The sequence below is a fragment of the Citrus clementina genome, unplaced genomic scaffold, assembly GCF_000493195.1.
Source record: "Citrus clementina cultivar Clemenules unplaced genomic scaffold, Citrus_clementina_v1.0 scaffold_9, whole genome shotgun sequence".
NCBI classification, from domain to species: Eukaryota; Viridiplantae; Streptophyta; class Magnoliopsida; order Sapindales; family Rutaceae; genus Citrus; species Citrus x clementina.
Window position 1 is genome coordinate 19036775 of NW_006261964.1, and position 17507 is coordinate 19054281.

General features: G+C 31.1%; 1 protein-coding gene across 1 annotated transcript; it reads left to right on the top strand.

Moving 5' to 3' along the window:
- The first annotated feature begins 5196 nt into the window (after positions 1-5196).
- On the top strand, positions 5197-17205 carry LOC18031415 (potassium channel SKOR). The gene is given in 15 exon segments (XM_024189433.1): positions 5197-5656; positions 9210-9434; positions 9526-9589; positions 10157-10496; positions 11043-11338; positions 12582-12662; positions 13137-13235; positions 14132-14353; positions 14547-14735; positions 15394-15469; positions 15570-15577; positions 15579-15647; positions 15649-15866; positions 16123-16244; positions 16871-17205. Coding segments are annotated over 15 exon segments (2448 nt in total). The 5' UTR covers positions 5197-5456; the 3' UTR covers positions 17110-17205.
- The last annotated feature ends 302 nt before the right edge of the window (positions 17206-17507 follow it).

Consider the following 17507-nt stretch of genomic DNA (forward strand, 5'->3'; position numbering starts at 1 on the left):
AAGTTAAAGAATATTCAATTTGAATTACAATAAGTATATTTTTAGATTTAAATAATTTTCTATTAAAATTAAATTAAAAAATAATTAAAAAAAGTTGCGGGTTGGCGGATATCCATGCAGGTATCCGTTGGATATTTGGTTAATACCAAACCCACTCGCAACCTAGTATGGATTTCAATTTATAATACCAAACCCGCTCGCAACCCATAAAATTACCTGCAGCGGGTGGGTTCAGGCGAATTTGTGGGTTTGCGGGTACTATTGCCATCCTCAGTCTTGAACTTCTTTTACATCAATAGAGTGCAAAGGTTGTGTATCACCAATATGAAGTCGCCATCTTTCCATGCAGCTGCCCGACCAATCTCAAAGATGGAGAAGGCGATTGTCATATGCAAATACTAGGTTATGAAAGGATTATCTCTCCATTTCAAATATTAGTATTACAGTAAAATCTCAAAAAAATTATACTTTTATTGCATAAAATATTTTTCAAATCTCGAATTGGTCAACGCACTAAATTATAAGTCAGTTAATTAATAAATTTTTCTTAGTATATTAATTTCATGAGTTTATAAAAATGGTACTATGCATAAATTTTCATAATTAATTTTTATTACAAAATTGACGGGATATGAAGAGAGATACAGACTCATCTGCATTATAGTTGAAAAAGGCAGATTAAAAAAACCATAAAATAAATTCATATGTGCTTACACATCAATTTTGCAATCTTTAAAACCATTGTGACTTAACTTTCAAATCTCACCTAAATTCTAGGAATATTCATGTTGTATTATCAAAAATCAATAATTGAATATGAAAAAACATACCTAAATCCATAATACTTAATCGTTCTCTAAAATCGTGTGATTTACCTTCCAAATCAACATGTTATCCTAGATAATCCTTTAACTTTCTCTTTGCAATCTCTTTGATGATGAGTTGTCAAAAAAGAATGGAATATTATGTGTGACCTGAAGACTATAATCACTTATATAGATAACTTCCTATTATCATAAGTTATTCCTCAACTCATCATTGAAATAAAAATTATTCTTAAGTCTCTACATATTAAAGGCCTATATCCTATTAGAAATAGTGAAGAACAAATTACCCAAAACTTAATAGATCAATTTTAATTGGCCTTAACCATATATGATAGTTTGCAATACATAATTATTCACATATAATCCCAAAGCTGGATTAAGGATCTAACATCTCTCACTTGGGCTATATGTATAACCATATAATCATGTTTTGTACAAATAACCATATAAGTTTAAACTTGCTATCATTACTAAAATGTATCGATAACCAATCTAGTCTATCAACCATAACAACATAGGATCAAAGCGGCCTTTGTTACAATTTTGCAAATACGACTAAATTACATGGATCATGATGTGGATATGTAGCACGTAAATTTCATGCATTGTGATCTTAACATCTCTATTTCAAACTAGTACACCTTAAACTTTAGTGAGATCAAACCGTTCCAAAATTAGAGGGTGGATAAACCAAAATTTTATTTCTGTAGAAAACAACCTTAAATATCTATAAACTAAAATAACTGAAAAATGCCTATAGCATAAAAGCATCTATAATCACAAACTCTCACTAAAACTAAATATCGTTTATTGATAAAACACCCATACAAGCACTGTGCTCATGAAACAATTTGGGTAGTAATCCCTTACAAACCAGATCAACAATCATGGAGTTTGTGCTAATGTACTCTATAAACAACTGTTCACTATGAACTCTTTTTTTAACAATTAGGAACTTGATGTCTATATGCTCTGACATTGTTGAACTCCTATTGTTATGGAAATACAACATTGCTAATTTATTGTCACAAAATAATTTGAGTAGTCTATCAATACCGCCTATTATGTGTAGCCCCGTTACAAAATTTTGTAGCCATATATTGTGATTGGATGCCTCATGATATGCCATGAGCTCTGGTACCATCATAAACGAAGCTATAGGAGATTTTTTAGTACTCTTTTGGGAGACAGCACCTCAGCTAGTGGATAGATGTAGCCCAATACAGACTTCGTATTATCTTAGCATCTAGCAAAATCAGAGTCAGTATACCTAATGATCTTAGGCTGATCTAACCTCCAATATGTCAGCATATAGTCTTTCATTCTCTATAAGTATCGTAAGACTCATTTGGCTACTTTCTAATGGTCTACTTTTGGATTACTTAAATATATATCCAACATCCTAGCAATATATGCAATATTCCATATCTCTTGAGAACCTTTTCGACATAGCTTACCAAGAATATTAGAAGAGCAATCCTAGTGTATTTATTTGTCTAAAACAAAAGAGGCGTCATCAAGATCTTTCATCTTAAAATTTTTAGTTAGAAATCTCTTGGTTTTGTGGAATAAGCTTATGTTATTGCTGGCAAGCAAAATGTCATCAATATCTAAAATTAGAAAAATATACTTCCTCTTGCAAAACTTATAGTATATGTAATCATCTTAAAACCAAATGAAAATGATCACTTGAGGAAACTTGAATTAACATTGTCGAGATGCTTGCTTGAGCCTAGAAATAGATTTCTTATGTTTGCAAACCATACTCTTTGGGTCTCCTAACATAAAGTTTTCTGACTACATAATATAGATCGTCTCATCAATGTTACCGTTGACAAATACTATCTTCACTTTTATTTGATGTAATTTAAGTTTGAAATGCGCCACCAATAACATTGTCACTACTAAAAAAAGGCCAAATAATGACAGAAATCTTATGACTTTTTTTGTTGTCATGAATGTATCATGAAAGCTAATAGATATCAATCATGCTTGATTTATGTTGTAATAATGAGATTTTAAAATGTTGCCATTTAAATTATCTATAATTTTTTATTAAATATTTAAATTATTTTTTAAATAAAAATTTTTTAAAAGGACGTCGTTTAAACTGAGCATCACCGGTTTGTAAAACCTGTCAACACCTAGCCAAAATTTGCTAAGTGCTATATAATGTGCGATTTTATGAGTTTGTTGAACACTTAAAAAAGTAGAAATATATAAAATTGGGATTGGCGCAAAAGCTTGCTCGGAAAGTTTGTATAATAATATAAATCAGAAAATGTTTTTGTAAGTGCAATTAGGTTTTTTTATTTCATTAATATTAAAATTCATATTCTTTAGCATTAATTATTCCATTATTGAATTATGCGAAACAAGAAAATAATTATTTCAAATCTCCCCAATTTATATCAATCCCGCTGAGTTTATTTGAATTCACATCAAATTCAAAATATTTATTATTTTAAATAATTTAGTATTTATTTTGATATGATTTTTAATTAAATATTTAATTATATATGTAGATATCAGTCATGTATAGACAATATTATGACAGACATTTGTCATATGTGCATGACAATTTCATGATGGATAATAAATCCCAAAACACATGATTTATATAAAACTATCATGTAAAATTTCTTGACACATGCTTCGATGACAGTTGGGCAATTGTCATCTAATAGGGTGTATGATGGTGAAAAACCGTCAATATTTATTTTTTATTTAGTAGTTATGATCCTAAAAGATTTTTTTTCAAAGAAATTAGAGAGAAAATTTCTTTATAGTTGATGCATTCTTTCTACATAAAATCTTTTTATGACAAGACGCGTATTGTAAACTTAAGAAATCCATAAAGTAAATAATTATGTGTTGTGGACTATCTTATAAGGTTAAGTCCAATTAAAAGTGATTTATTAAGTTTTTCAATAATTTATCCTTTAATGTATCTGATAGGATGCAGACTTTTAATTTATAGAGATTTAAGAGTGATTTCTATTTTTATGATGAGTTCAAATAGGAATACTTAAAGATAATAATAAAATTATTTATATAAGTGATTATGATCTTTAGGTTACATATAATATTTTATTATTTTCTAATATTTTTATGGTCATAATGCAAAGAAAAGCTTAAAAGATTCTCAATTTACATGTTTGATTTTTATATAATTTGTACGAAATTAAGGATCTACGTTCTTCTCAATTCTCAAGTCACGGTGCCAGTATTAGAAATATTAGAAGATAACTAGATAAGCATATAGATTAGTAGATTACACGTATTCAAATGGTTGAATATCGCAAGTCTATTAATTTAAAAATAACACATTGCATGCATCAATCTTAATCTTAATCTTAATCAAACTCCAGCTGTTTTAAATTAAAATCACCGCAGCCTTCTTGCTCAGCACCCGTAATCTCCAGACAAAAATAAAAAATTAAAAGGAAAAATTGTTGTGCCAGAACCTGTGCATACGTGTATGTTGGCAGTGGCGCAATACAAATAAATTGATTAAACAAAAGCAAAACAACCGTGTAAACCACTAGGCAGCCTAGTGGTGTCCACTGCTGTCTTCTACATGAAGTTGGAAGTTTGAGTCTTTTATGTGTATTTTAAAGAGTAATCTTTTCAAAAAAAAAAAGAGTAATCTTTCTCTCTCTGTCCCCTTTTTTTTTTTTTTTCAATAACTGGGCTTTGCCTTCAGCTATGCTACTTTATATAAGTCTATTTGCAGATGTACATGTACATTTCATATAAATAAATGAAAAAAATATAACAACTTTGCTACATGATATAATTTTATTATAGTGATACTTTATATAAAATAACTTTTGGTTATAAAAATTTTAGTTTTAATTTGAATTAATTATTGATGAGAACAAATCCTATATTGTAATAAATTATAAATTTATAGATTTATTTTAAGAAATTTACTTACTTCCACATAATAACTATGTGTATAGTACAAAAAAAAAGTATGCTATGTTTCAGTTAAGATAAATTAAAATATTTTTCTAAAGTTGTTTGAGAAAATGATTTATTTTATAGACTTTTAAAATGATTTTGTATATTCTAGCAAATATAAGTGTTGCTTTTCTTAATATTATGTTAATCTATTTTATAATTAATTATCAATGTAGCATATATATAAACACACACACTTTACCACTATATCATTTGAACAAATAATAACCAAGTCAAAACAATGACTTCTATAATTATTCTTATATTTAGTTATAATTTTTTCCATAATAATAAAATTAATTTAATCTCAATATTTTGACATTAAAAAGATTTTATTGTATTTAATTTTTTCTGGCTATAAATTAGAATGGACGCAAAACGCAAGGGGCAAGTTGTTGTGGTATCTAGCTTCCATCCGATCACACTAAATCATCCAATCATTTATACTTTGAAGTTTGAACGTCATTTGGGTATAAGGCCCCCGGTTTTCTCGTGATTCATCACATCTCTGTCTAGTCTCTAGAAAGAGGTAGTCCATATTTGTGGTTGGACTCTTTTATTAGATTGCTTTTTTTTTCAAAAAAATTTTTGGAAAGACCTTAAAAATCAGTTGAGTTGAGCTGAGGGTTCTTGGTGAGCAGAGCAAAGCAGAGGAGATCGATTATGGGAGATTCAGATAAAGAAGGAGAGTATGAGGTGGATGATTTGAGAGAAGGATTCAAATCATCGAGAGGGAGCAGATTCAATTTGATTGCAAATCAGTTTGGATTTGGATTTGGATTTCGAAGAAACTTCAGCAGTCAATCTTTAATCACTGGTATCAGACATTTCTCTAAAGGCTCAGTCATTCATCCTGATAACAGGTCTGTCTGGTTTCTCTCTCTCTCTGTGGAATTCAAACTCTTTTTTCTAGAATAAATAATTTGGTCTCCGTGATTATTGGGAAAATTTGGGATTAACAAGAGGAATGATAATTTATGATCACGGAATACTGTTTGATTAATATACAACTCTAAAATTATTTACAATAAGATAAAGATTAGTGTGGTGTAACCTCCCCAATCGCTAGAAGAGGAGACTTTGGAATGGTAGCCACCAGTGTTTTTGTATACCATCCTCCTGGCATCAAGTTTTTCATCTGCCCAAAATAGACATTTTCAAGTTTGAGGTGAAAGAGTAATACTTCCCGACACAATTCTACAGGTGTTTGCTTTTTATTGACTAACGCCACTGCCGTCATAAAACTGCGTTACTACTGACTAATGTCAGTATCTTTAATGTTGTGTTTACTTGCTGGAGTGGGAGTGAGGAGTGTGGATTCCTTCTACTCCAGCGTTTACTTGCTTAAAATGGCCACGGATTGGGAATCCCATTCCGTGGGCCCCATTCATTTTTGGAGTGGGGAGTGGGAGTGGGACTCCCATTGGGGGAGGTGGGAGTGGGAATCCACTCCCACCTCTCTCCTTTTTACCCTTTCATTTTTAATTTAATTTAATATTTTATAATTAATAAAATAAAATAAATAATATTTATTTGAATAATAATATTATATTTAACTAAATAATAATTTACATTGATTCTAAGTTAAAATTATTTGAAAATAATATTATTATATTAATAGAGAATTAATAAATATAATATTATTATATTTATTTTAAAAATAGTAGTACTATATTTATTTAATAATAATAATAATAATAATAATAATAAATAGTTTATTCTAAGAAAATATTAATTTTGTACTAAATAATATTATATTATTATTTTATATAATAATAAATTTAATATAATTATATTAAATAAAATAAAATAAGGTTTCATTTTATATTAAAATTAAAATTAATAATTTATTGTTCATAATTAAGAATATTAATAATTATAATAAATTTACAAATATAATAAAATAAATATTATTCATTAAATATATTTTTTATTAGTTTTGTAATTAAAAACTATAATTATTTAAATAAGGATAAAATTGTAATTTGAAACTATTTACTCCCAATCCAAGACAAACTAAACACATAAATTGGATTCTGATCTCTATTCCATGCTTCCATTCCAGTGTAAGTAAACAACCTACTCCCACTCCCACTCCACACTCCCAATCCTAGGATTCCCACTCCTCAGAATTCCCAATCCAATCCAAAAAGTAAACGCTACCTAAATTGACTGTAATGTCAGCGAGTGTCCCTACTTTCTAATGCTTTTCTAAGTTTTTTTTTTTTTTTGATAGGGAATGCTTTTCCAAGTTGTATCCAAAATAAAATCCTCAATCGACAGTTATAAATAATTAAAAAATTGATTTTCTTAAGAACTTATATTTATTTGTTCTATTGAATTCCAAATTGTGCAATGAAATATTGATGATGAGTTTTGCATGTGCTTAGTGAGATACAATTGAGTGCATGTCAGTAAAGTTTAACAAATCAACTTTTCGTTTTGGCACTTGCATAGAGAATTCAAATGTATTGGTGCAATTAATTGTAAAATACCAAATATCTGATTCGGTTGTTTGGTAACCTACTATGATATGAGGATAATGTTGCTATTTTCACGAGCTGAAAAGCTGAGTTCTTTGTTGAAAGATTTTTCAAAGAAAATTTGTGATACTTTATAATTCATGAATTGTGATTCCAAAAAAAGAATATTAATAATCGTTTTTCTAAAAAAAATTGGGGGCAATTATATGGGGAAAAAAACTGTCTATCAAAAGAAAAGGTAAAGAATAATTGAAAAATTGTGTCCAATTTTTTAACAATTGTTATTTGTACGTCAATCTTACGCAATTCAACAATTACCCTTTGGGTCTTGGGATTAAGTGATATTTAATTTTCATTTTTCAAAATATTTTTATAATTAACTTTTTGTTTTTGGGGCAAATCAGACAAAAGTTTTATGGTAAAATCACAACTCTTTTTGACTGGGAAAAAGAATCCTTTCCTTACCCCAGGAGATAGGAGTAAATTTATTTATTTATTTTTAAAATTTTTTTAAAGTGTATTTGACTCTTCCAACTAGAGTTAGCAAAATGAGTCAATGAGTCGTGTTCGTGTCGTGTTAATTTCGTGTCGTATTAAATTTAAATCGTCCCAAACACGTCTCATTTAATAATCGTGTCAAAATTATTGAGATCTTAACCCGACCCAAAAAATAAACAGGTTACCCAACTAACTTGCTTTATATCTATATACTTAACAAAATTTCATCAAACATTTAGAGATTGCTATATATATAATTTGTCGATATTATAAAATATACATATCTACTAAAATATTATACATTTATACTATTAAAATTTTAGTTATATTTATGTAAATAATATTATATATCAATATTATAAAATATATATGTATACCAATATTTTACACATTTACACTATTGAAATTCTAAATCTATATAAAATCTTATAAATAAAAGACTGTGAAGTTGTTTATCCTTCCGAAACAAAATAAAAAGAGAGAATCATATCTAATATTTGAGTTTTTATGATAAGAACCTACATACTAATTTAGAGTAGAAAATATAATCGTGTCATTGGTCGGGTATATGGGTCAAGAATTTTAACCCTAACCTGACACGAAAAAAATTGTATCGACTCGGATCTAACTCATTTAATAAGCGTGTCAAATTTGACGACCCGTACTTATTTATTCGTGTCCTATATGTGTTGGGTAATCAGATCATGTCAAATTTTGCCAGTTTTACTTTCAAGTATGCCTAGATTTAATTTGTTAGTGGATAGATATCTATAATAAGAGAAAAATTTGATGGAATGGTCGTACTGTGTTAGTGGGCACAAGTTGGCAGATCCATCGATGATTCTACATAAGGATAGAATACTTTGCTACATTGCAGAGTTTTAATTGTTGTACTAAGGTAGTGACACAATTTTACACAAATTTTTCTCCCACAATAGATAAAATGTAAGCTACTAAATAGAAAAAAATCATACAATAATATATTTTTTTAATATTATATACAATAGAACCAAAATCTAACATAGTTTAACTATTCAATTAAAGCTCAACAGACAACTGAAGCCCACTAAGCTTAGGATAAAAAAATCAAAGGAAATACTCCTACAACTATAGGAAGATTGAAGCCCTCTTTACCTAAGAATCAAGGAAAGAGGAATGTCAACCAATAATATATTTTTAAAGATAAAAAATTGACAAAATTTAAATTAATTTTTTAATCCCACGTCCTCTAACATACATTTTATTTTTCAGTACCATATAGTATAATATTAATGTAACACGTTCAAATATAACTTAAATAATAATAAGTATTCTATATTATTAGTCTGAGTAATGGTTCAAAATTTGGGTCATTTTAGGTAAAGGATCTAAATTAAAATATATTCAAAATATAAAAGCAAAAGAATAGAGTTAAAGATTAAAATGATGACTGCAGGTGGTATCGGACATGGACAAAATTCATACTGATATGGGCATTATATTCATCATTCTTCACACCAATGGAGTTTGCATTCTTCAGGGGACTACCAGAGAACCTCTTTATATTGGACATTGCAGGACAGATTGCTTTCCTTATTGACATCATCTTGCAATTTTTTCTTGCTTATAGAGACAGCCAGACCTACCGTATGGTCTACAAGCGCACCCCTATTGCTCTTAGGTAATTCAAATTCAATTTAATTTATTTGCTTCCTCTCTCATTCTCTTACTTCTAACTAAGTAATTAATTTTAATTTCTCTTTGCATTGCAGGTACCTGAAATCCAGTTTTATCATTGATTTACTCAGTTGTTTGCCTTGGGATGTTATCTACAAGGTATTATTATTTCTTGATTGTACTACCTTCATATTGTATAAATATTTGGCTATAACTCATCCTTAAAAATTGAGCTTATAACATGGAGAGTGTACTGCCTTATAAACCAACCTGTGAGAAGAAGCAGCCCAAACGCTTATAAGTACATATGCCAAGATTCAACCTTGCAATGTGGGAACTCAAGTAGAGTCTGTCACAGTCCATCCCTCTTTCAAGAACTGACAATCAGTTGACACACCAAGGTCATGAGACTAGGACCAACCGCTGCGAGGGCTGTCTCTAAGAAAAGAACTTGTTCTGGTACTAATTGTTATGGACACATTAGGTAAAACTCATCTTTAAAACTGAGCTTGTAAAGAGAGGGAGCCCAAGTACTTATAAGCTCACATGCCAAACCTTAACTTACCAATGTGTGGACTCGATCAGAGTTGTTACAAACATAGTCATCTTTTGGAGTTGTAAATGTGCAGATGTTGCTATTTTGACCAAGTGGTTTTCAAGCACCTTTCAAATTCTCGGGAGACAGTGAGCTAAACATCTGAGACTTTTTTGTTTTTTCCTTTCCAGGCTTGTGGAAGAAAAGAAGAAGTCAGGTACCTTTTATGGATTAGGTTATATCGAGTACGAAAGGTGATTGAATTTTTCCAAAAGCTGGAGAAGGATATACGAATCAATTATCTGTTTACCAGGATTATTAAGCTTATTGCTGTTGAAATCTACTGCACACATACTGCTGCCTGCATATTTTACTATTTGGCTACCACTCTGCCTCATGAAAAAGAGGGGTACACATGGATTGGAAGTCTGAAGTTGGGTGATTACAGCTATTCAAATTTCAGAGACATCGACATCTGGACACGATACACAACATCTATGTATTTTGCCATTGTAACCATGGCCACTGTTGGTAAGTTACCTTTCTAATTCATATTATTATCCTTCGTCGTTTGTGTCTTGTATAGTTCAAATCTAGAAAACTTTACAGAGGGATTGAAGTGCTCTGGAATTGTAATGTTTAATAACTCAATGGGGAAAGTAATGGACACTCAAAGTACCACTTTAATGGAAACAAAAGCTCTAGATTATCTGAAATGCAAACTTATTCTTTTTAAATTACAACGAAATGGTTGACAATCAACCATATCTTGAAACATTAATGGGAGCCATTGATGTCAATACAAATGCAAGATTTCAATAGTACAATTAATCATATGTATGTGAAAAGGCTGGAACAAGATTCTATCATCTGAAAAATTTGTGCTTGTGTATACATACAAAGGCTTGAAAATGAGATGTGGTAATCTATTTCAATCTATGGAAGGCTTATTTATTCAAACATGATGTTAGTTGTGACAGGCTGACAGCATAGCAAATAGTTGATCTCCACTTGTAATGAAAGCAATTGCCCTGTTATCTAACATATACATTTTGAACTGGATGTTTTGCGCAACAGGTTATGGAGATATACATGCCGTTAATCTAAGGGAGATGATATTCATAATGATTTATGTCTCCTTTGACATGGTTCTTGGAGCTTACTTGATTGGTAACATGACTGCATTGATTGTGAAAGGTTCAAAGACCGAAAAATTTAGGGACAAAATGACAGATCTCATTAAATATATGAACCGAAATAGACTTGGGAGGGACATTCGTGATCAGATCAAAGGCCATGTGCGGTTACAGTATGAGAGTAGCTACACTGAGGCTTCTGTTCTCCATGATATCCCTGTCTCCATTCGTGCTAAGGTAATACCTCAATAGGAACAATCATTTTATGTTTTTCTTCATTCCCTCTTTCATAATTGGGTACTTTTAAGAAGAAAAACGATTAAAGCAAAGAACCTTATACGGGAGAAATTCTTTTTTCAAAATATACTCATTTGATGTGCAGCAACACATATGCACCTCAATAAGTCTAGATCCTTTTGTCTCATCATTTGCCTTCCTTCTCACCTACTTGAAGTCCATAATTATAGAAGAAAGCCTATGTATCATATATGTGGTGTGGAGATAATGTGAAAATATGCTCCTAAATAAGTCTAGATCCTTTATTCTCATCATTTGCTTTCCTTCTTGCCTACTTGAAGTTCATAATTATAGGAGAAAGTCTATGAACTTACTTGAAGTCCATAATTATAGAAGAAAGTCTATGATCATATATGTGGCATGGACATTGAAAAAATTAGCCAAAACCGCTTCTTTGAATGTCATATATATTTTGAAAGCCAATCTTATCTAATGATTGGACTTACATATAGTAGTTTCCTCCAGCAGACTTTTTGAGACGGGTAGAAATCTAATATCTATGCGTATGAAATTTTTAAACTTTTGCTAGCCTAGATAATAAGAAAGTATATCTGACCATAATCTGGAAAGATTCTTCCCTATTGGCCAGGGTTTTCAGGACAGGAATAATCAAATTTAACTTTACTCTAACCTGATTCCCAAGAAGGGGAATTCCAGGAGGAAGGTTAATGAAAAGAAAGGCTTCCTTCTGTCTCTGAGTTACAGAAAATGGTCTCTAAATCAAAGGGGAATTATATTTTTCATTTTCTTTTCATTTTTCTCAAAGATAGTACCTATCTCCACAGGATCACAAGCCAAAAACGTTTGTAGCCTTATCTTCTTAGGGAATGCATTTGAATTGACTTCCATCATAGAAGGAATCTGAAAATGGGGCGCATAAGTCAATGTTTACTTGGTGAACAACCTTTGTCATATGTGTCAGTAATGGCATTTTGGAATTTTGTTGCATTTCTGGGGAATCAGTATAGAACATTTACCTTTTTTAATCATTTTAATCATGGTATCATTCACCAGTTTTTGTAAATTTGTTTAAAACATACGTTATGTTATACAATATCTATTCATGAATGTTGTCTGTTATATATTACTTATCAAACTTAATTTGTACTGTATTTAACAGTATAGAGATTATCACATTGACATAGTTTCCCTTTTTCTTATCGTTCTTTTTTTTCTTTTACAGATTTCCCAAACTTTGTACATGCCGTATATTGAGAAAGTTTCTCTTTTTAAGGGATGCTCTTCAGAGTTTATTAATCAGATTGTAAGTTTTAGCCATCCATTTACCTAGTGCATCATGTAAGAAAATGCCATAAATTGAATGTTGAAATAAGTGAAACTAACATTGATGCTACTTAATTACCTATGACTTGGCACTTCTTTATTGTAATGAGCAGAACATGGCAATGGGTGCACCTTGAAACATGTGTTATGTACTACATGTAATGATTTCACAACTCTTAGCATACATCTTGAATTTTGTATGGCAAGGATGGATGTTTGGTTGTAAAATGAGTCGTTGAAAAGGCTGTTTTGAACAGTATGACTTGTGAATTTACTTTTAGTGCATTGGTGTAATGCAGTCACAGAGCTGGTATGCAATGGCTAGGCACTCTTATAGAACTCTTCTTATCTTCTATAAATATCCTCACTTAACTACTACCCAGAAATGAAAACAATCCATATAAATTAAAACAATCCATATAAATTATCTTTTGTATTTTTCTTGGTTTTGTAGGTTACTAGACTCCATGAGGAATTTTTTCTCCCAGGAGAAGTGATAATGGAACAGGGAAACGTGGTAGATCAACTTTACTTTGTCTGTCATGGTGTGCTGGTATGATCTAATATCCTTTTGTCACCAATGTCAGTCATTCAGTTTGTTGTCCTCATTTGCTTTCTTTTCTCTATCTTCTCAATGATTTTTCAAGCTCATTATTATTTTGCATATATTTCTCAGGAATGAAAGACATTTTTCAGCATGTTGCAGTGATTGTTCTTACCACCCATTTATATATGTTATTTTGTCCTTTTTTCTCCTTGCTTGGCTTGAAATGCATTTAAGTTTTTAAAAAAGAATAGAAACACAGCTTCACACATTTATAAATGCTAAATTGGCTTTTCACATTGGGCTGCATCAACACGTTGATAGTGGCTATATTTCATGCTGACCAGTTTACAAACTTGTGTAAGTACAATCTATGTTAATATACCAAATTTTTTAAATTGGCTCTTCAACGTATAAGGCACTTTTGATGATTCAACAGTCCCCCAAAAATAAAACAGAAAGAAAACCGTTACTGGTTATTTGAGGGAAAACAATTGGTCTTATAACATGTTATTTTCCTTGCTGAAAATAATGACACCGCAGAGATCAAGTGAACAATCTCTACTTCAAACAAAAAACAAAAACAATGACAAAGGGGAAATTTCTAGCATTGAGTATATTTCATATCTCTTATGTGCAGGTCTATTATCATTATATTTCTTCAGGTGTCAAATTACAATAAAATTAAAAAAGAAAAATTGAAAGACAATATCTCTGCTGCATATTTGCACAATGGTTTCAAAGTGCCAAATATGTGGTATGGCCACTTTTACAAAATTTATAACCAGGAGATTCTTTTTTAACTCCTAATATATGTTGGTTATCTTACTTGATATTCTAAGCCACTCTTACAAACTACAAATCCATAGAATTATTTAAAATTAGCAAAATTTACCTTTGTGCAGGAGGAGGTTGGTGTGGGGGAAGATGGATCAGAAGAAACTGTTTCACAACTACAACCTAACAACTCATTTGGAGAAGTATCTATTCTTTGCAACATTCCTCAGCCTTATACAGTTCGTGTTTGTGAACTATCTAGGCTTCTGCGGATTGATAAACAGTCTTTTACAAATATTCTTGAGATATATTTCTCTGATGGTAGGAAAGTTTTGACCAACCTCTTAGAGGTAATATGACTATGCTAATGAATTAATTGCTGCTGTTGAAGTTCTACTTTTCTGTTTGTGGCTATAATAGGTAGAAAAGCATGACTAGATTTCATTGGATTCTTTCGTTTAAACAATAAATAATTAAGTAGTCAATTTTTGCAATGAAAATTGTTATACACTCATCAGAGGACTACAATTACATAATTTACAGGGCAAAGAATCCAATCTTCGAATTAAGCAGCTGGAGTCAGACATCACATTTCACATTGGTAAGCATGAAGCAGAGCTTGCATTGAGGGTTAATAGTGCAGCTTACCATGGAGATTTGTATCAGCTGAAAGGTTTAATCCGTGCTGGAGCTGATCCGAACAAGACAGATTATGATGGAAGATCACCCTTGGTATTGGTTTATTTTTTTGATTGTCAATTATTTAGTTCTGAACTTATCTTTACTAACCCTTTTGATGGGACATCTAGAAAATGGTAGGTGCAGGTCATCCTAGCCTGTTTGGTTTGAACTGCAATTGCTAACATTGCTTCTTATTTGAATATTTAATTCTATTCTGGAAGTTCTTAGTAGTGATATAACCTGCACCATCAAGAAGTTGTGACAGGATAGGTTCTTGCCTTTGCCTATGAAATTAGTACTGTTGAAGATTAAATTAATGCCATTGAACAATGGGTTTTTTACTGCATTTAAATGATTAGATAAATACTAAAACTCTACAATTTCTACTTCTGGAATATGCAGGATGAAGACAAATTAAATATAAGCATGAAGAACAACCTCCACTTCTTTTTATGTTACCTATGTATATGTTTAAATTGAAGAAAAAAGTTTACTTTCAGTTGTACTTTACCAGTTCTTTGTAGGCCCAAGCCTTATTGCTATTCTCGTTGTGGATGAGAGTTCCAAGGAACATGCATTCCAATTTAATTGATATGAGCATAATGGGTTTTTTGAATTTCTATGCTGATGCAAGTTTTCATGGAACCAATATTGCTGGGAGATTTTCAACTAAATATTGCCATCTGAAATGATCTTTTGCTTTCAACAGCATCTGGCAGCATCAAGAGGGTATGAAGATATTACACTTTTCCTTATTCAAAAAGGAGTAGACGTTAACATTAAAGGTAATTGTATAATGCAATAATTTCCATATTAGTTTGTCTATGAAAGTTTAGTCTGTCAGTCAAGCCATGGTAACATGTGTGTTTAATTTGTTTTACACAGATAAATTTGGGGAACACACCCATGCTAGAAGCCATTAAAGGTGGTCATGACGGAGTTGCTTCTTTACTTGTTAAAGAAAGGGGCCTCCTTGAATGTAGATGATGCTGGTAGTTTTCTATGTACTGTTGTTGCCAGGGGGGATTCAGATTTCCTTAAAAGAGTTTTGTCCAATGGCGTTGATCCAAATTCCAGAGATTATGACCACCGGACCCCACTTCACATAGCTGCTTCAGAGGGATTATATTTGATGGCAAAGTTGCTGTTAGAGGCTGGTGCTAGTGTCTTTACAAAGGACAGGTATCGTTGAAAAATTTATTTTGCCTTATAGATATGGATAAAGTCATGTTATATATTACTCTTAAGGCTATGTGCATTTAATTCAATCTTTTTGATGCCTTACTACAATGCACTGATATGTTTGGTTTCACTCTCTGTGAACCACCTTTGATGATTGAGAAAGAAACCAAAAAATAAATAAATAAATAAAATAAAAGAGGAAAAATGTATTCATCGAAAGTCATAAAAGATAGCTTTTTGAATACTTACTGTGCAGATGGGGAAACACCCCTCTTGATGAGGGCAGAATGTGTGGAAACAAAAATTTGATCAAGCTACTTGAAGACGCAAAATGCACTCAGCTGTCAGAATTCCATTATGGCTCTCAAGGCATGATAGGTATTGCAGAAAAATCTGTTAGTACTTCCATTATGCGAACTCTGATCTGTTTGATATGTCTTATCTTAAAAGCTACCCAAACTAGCTGCTGAACAACATAGTTTTTCTGGAGAAAGTTAAATTATGAATAAAAATGATGAAAAAAAGAAAATCTGAATTATAGGTATATTTATAGTATAGTTCAATGTACGATTCTGTGTTACTAGTTAGATATGGACACTTAAATTAGAGGATCTTGTTAGTTGGCAAACTTGTTAGATATGGACACTTAAATTAGAGGATCTTGTTAGTTGGCAAAAAGTTGTCACCATTGGCATAGCCGCATAGGTTGGTCTTATGCTGAGACAATTCCAAATACTGTATCTTTTAGGAAAAGGACAATGATAGTATTTATACACTGATATATCTACATGCAGATGCTCAAATGTAATTAACAGACTTGTTAGATGATCCAATAACTTGGGGATCCAAATGCAAACAACTTGCTCTGTTTTCTATTTTTAACTAATAGAATGGGGATCCTAACAGAATCAATTGTTTAATCGAAATCTGATGCATGTTGAAATACAAAACACAAGTAATAAAATATGTTTGTTAGTAATGGAATCTTTTGTTGATAATTACAGATAAAAAGCACCCAAGGAAATGCATTGTGTTCCCTTTCCACCCTTGGGAGAAAGTGCATAGAAGATATGGAATTGTGTTGTGGGTCCCACATAACATCGAAGAGCTTATCAAATTTGCAGTAGATCAGTTAGGTGTTCCAGGTGGTCATTTGATGTTATCGGAAGATGGAGGTAAAATTCTTGATGTAGACATGATTAATGATGGTCAAAAACTGTACTTAATCAGTGAAACACAATAGGTTATTGGCAATTGGGTGGCTTTGAAATGAAAAATTGCAGCTTAATTCCTGTCTTGTATTTGCTCACATATCAGTACATCTGCTGCATTTCTGCATTCTTTACTATATATGCATATATAATATGTATGTCTTATGCATATACATGTTAGCCATGGGCTTTGATTAAGCATGTATTTTGGTTTGGATTTGTAAAATAACGTTTTGAGAGTTGAGGATTGACTTGTTAGGGATGTAATTGGTTAGTGACATGGAGGATGGAAGCAGGGTCTGCAAAATGAAAGGAAAGCTATGATTGTGAGGATTGTTACGAGATAACGAAAGAACAAAAAGCACTTTTCTTGAATTCATAAATTTTATTAAAGCAAAGAAATAAATATTAAGTCATATGGTAACTTTTT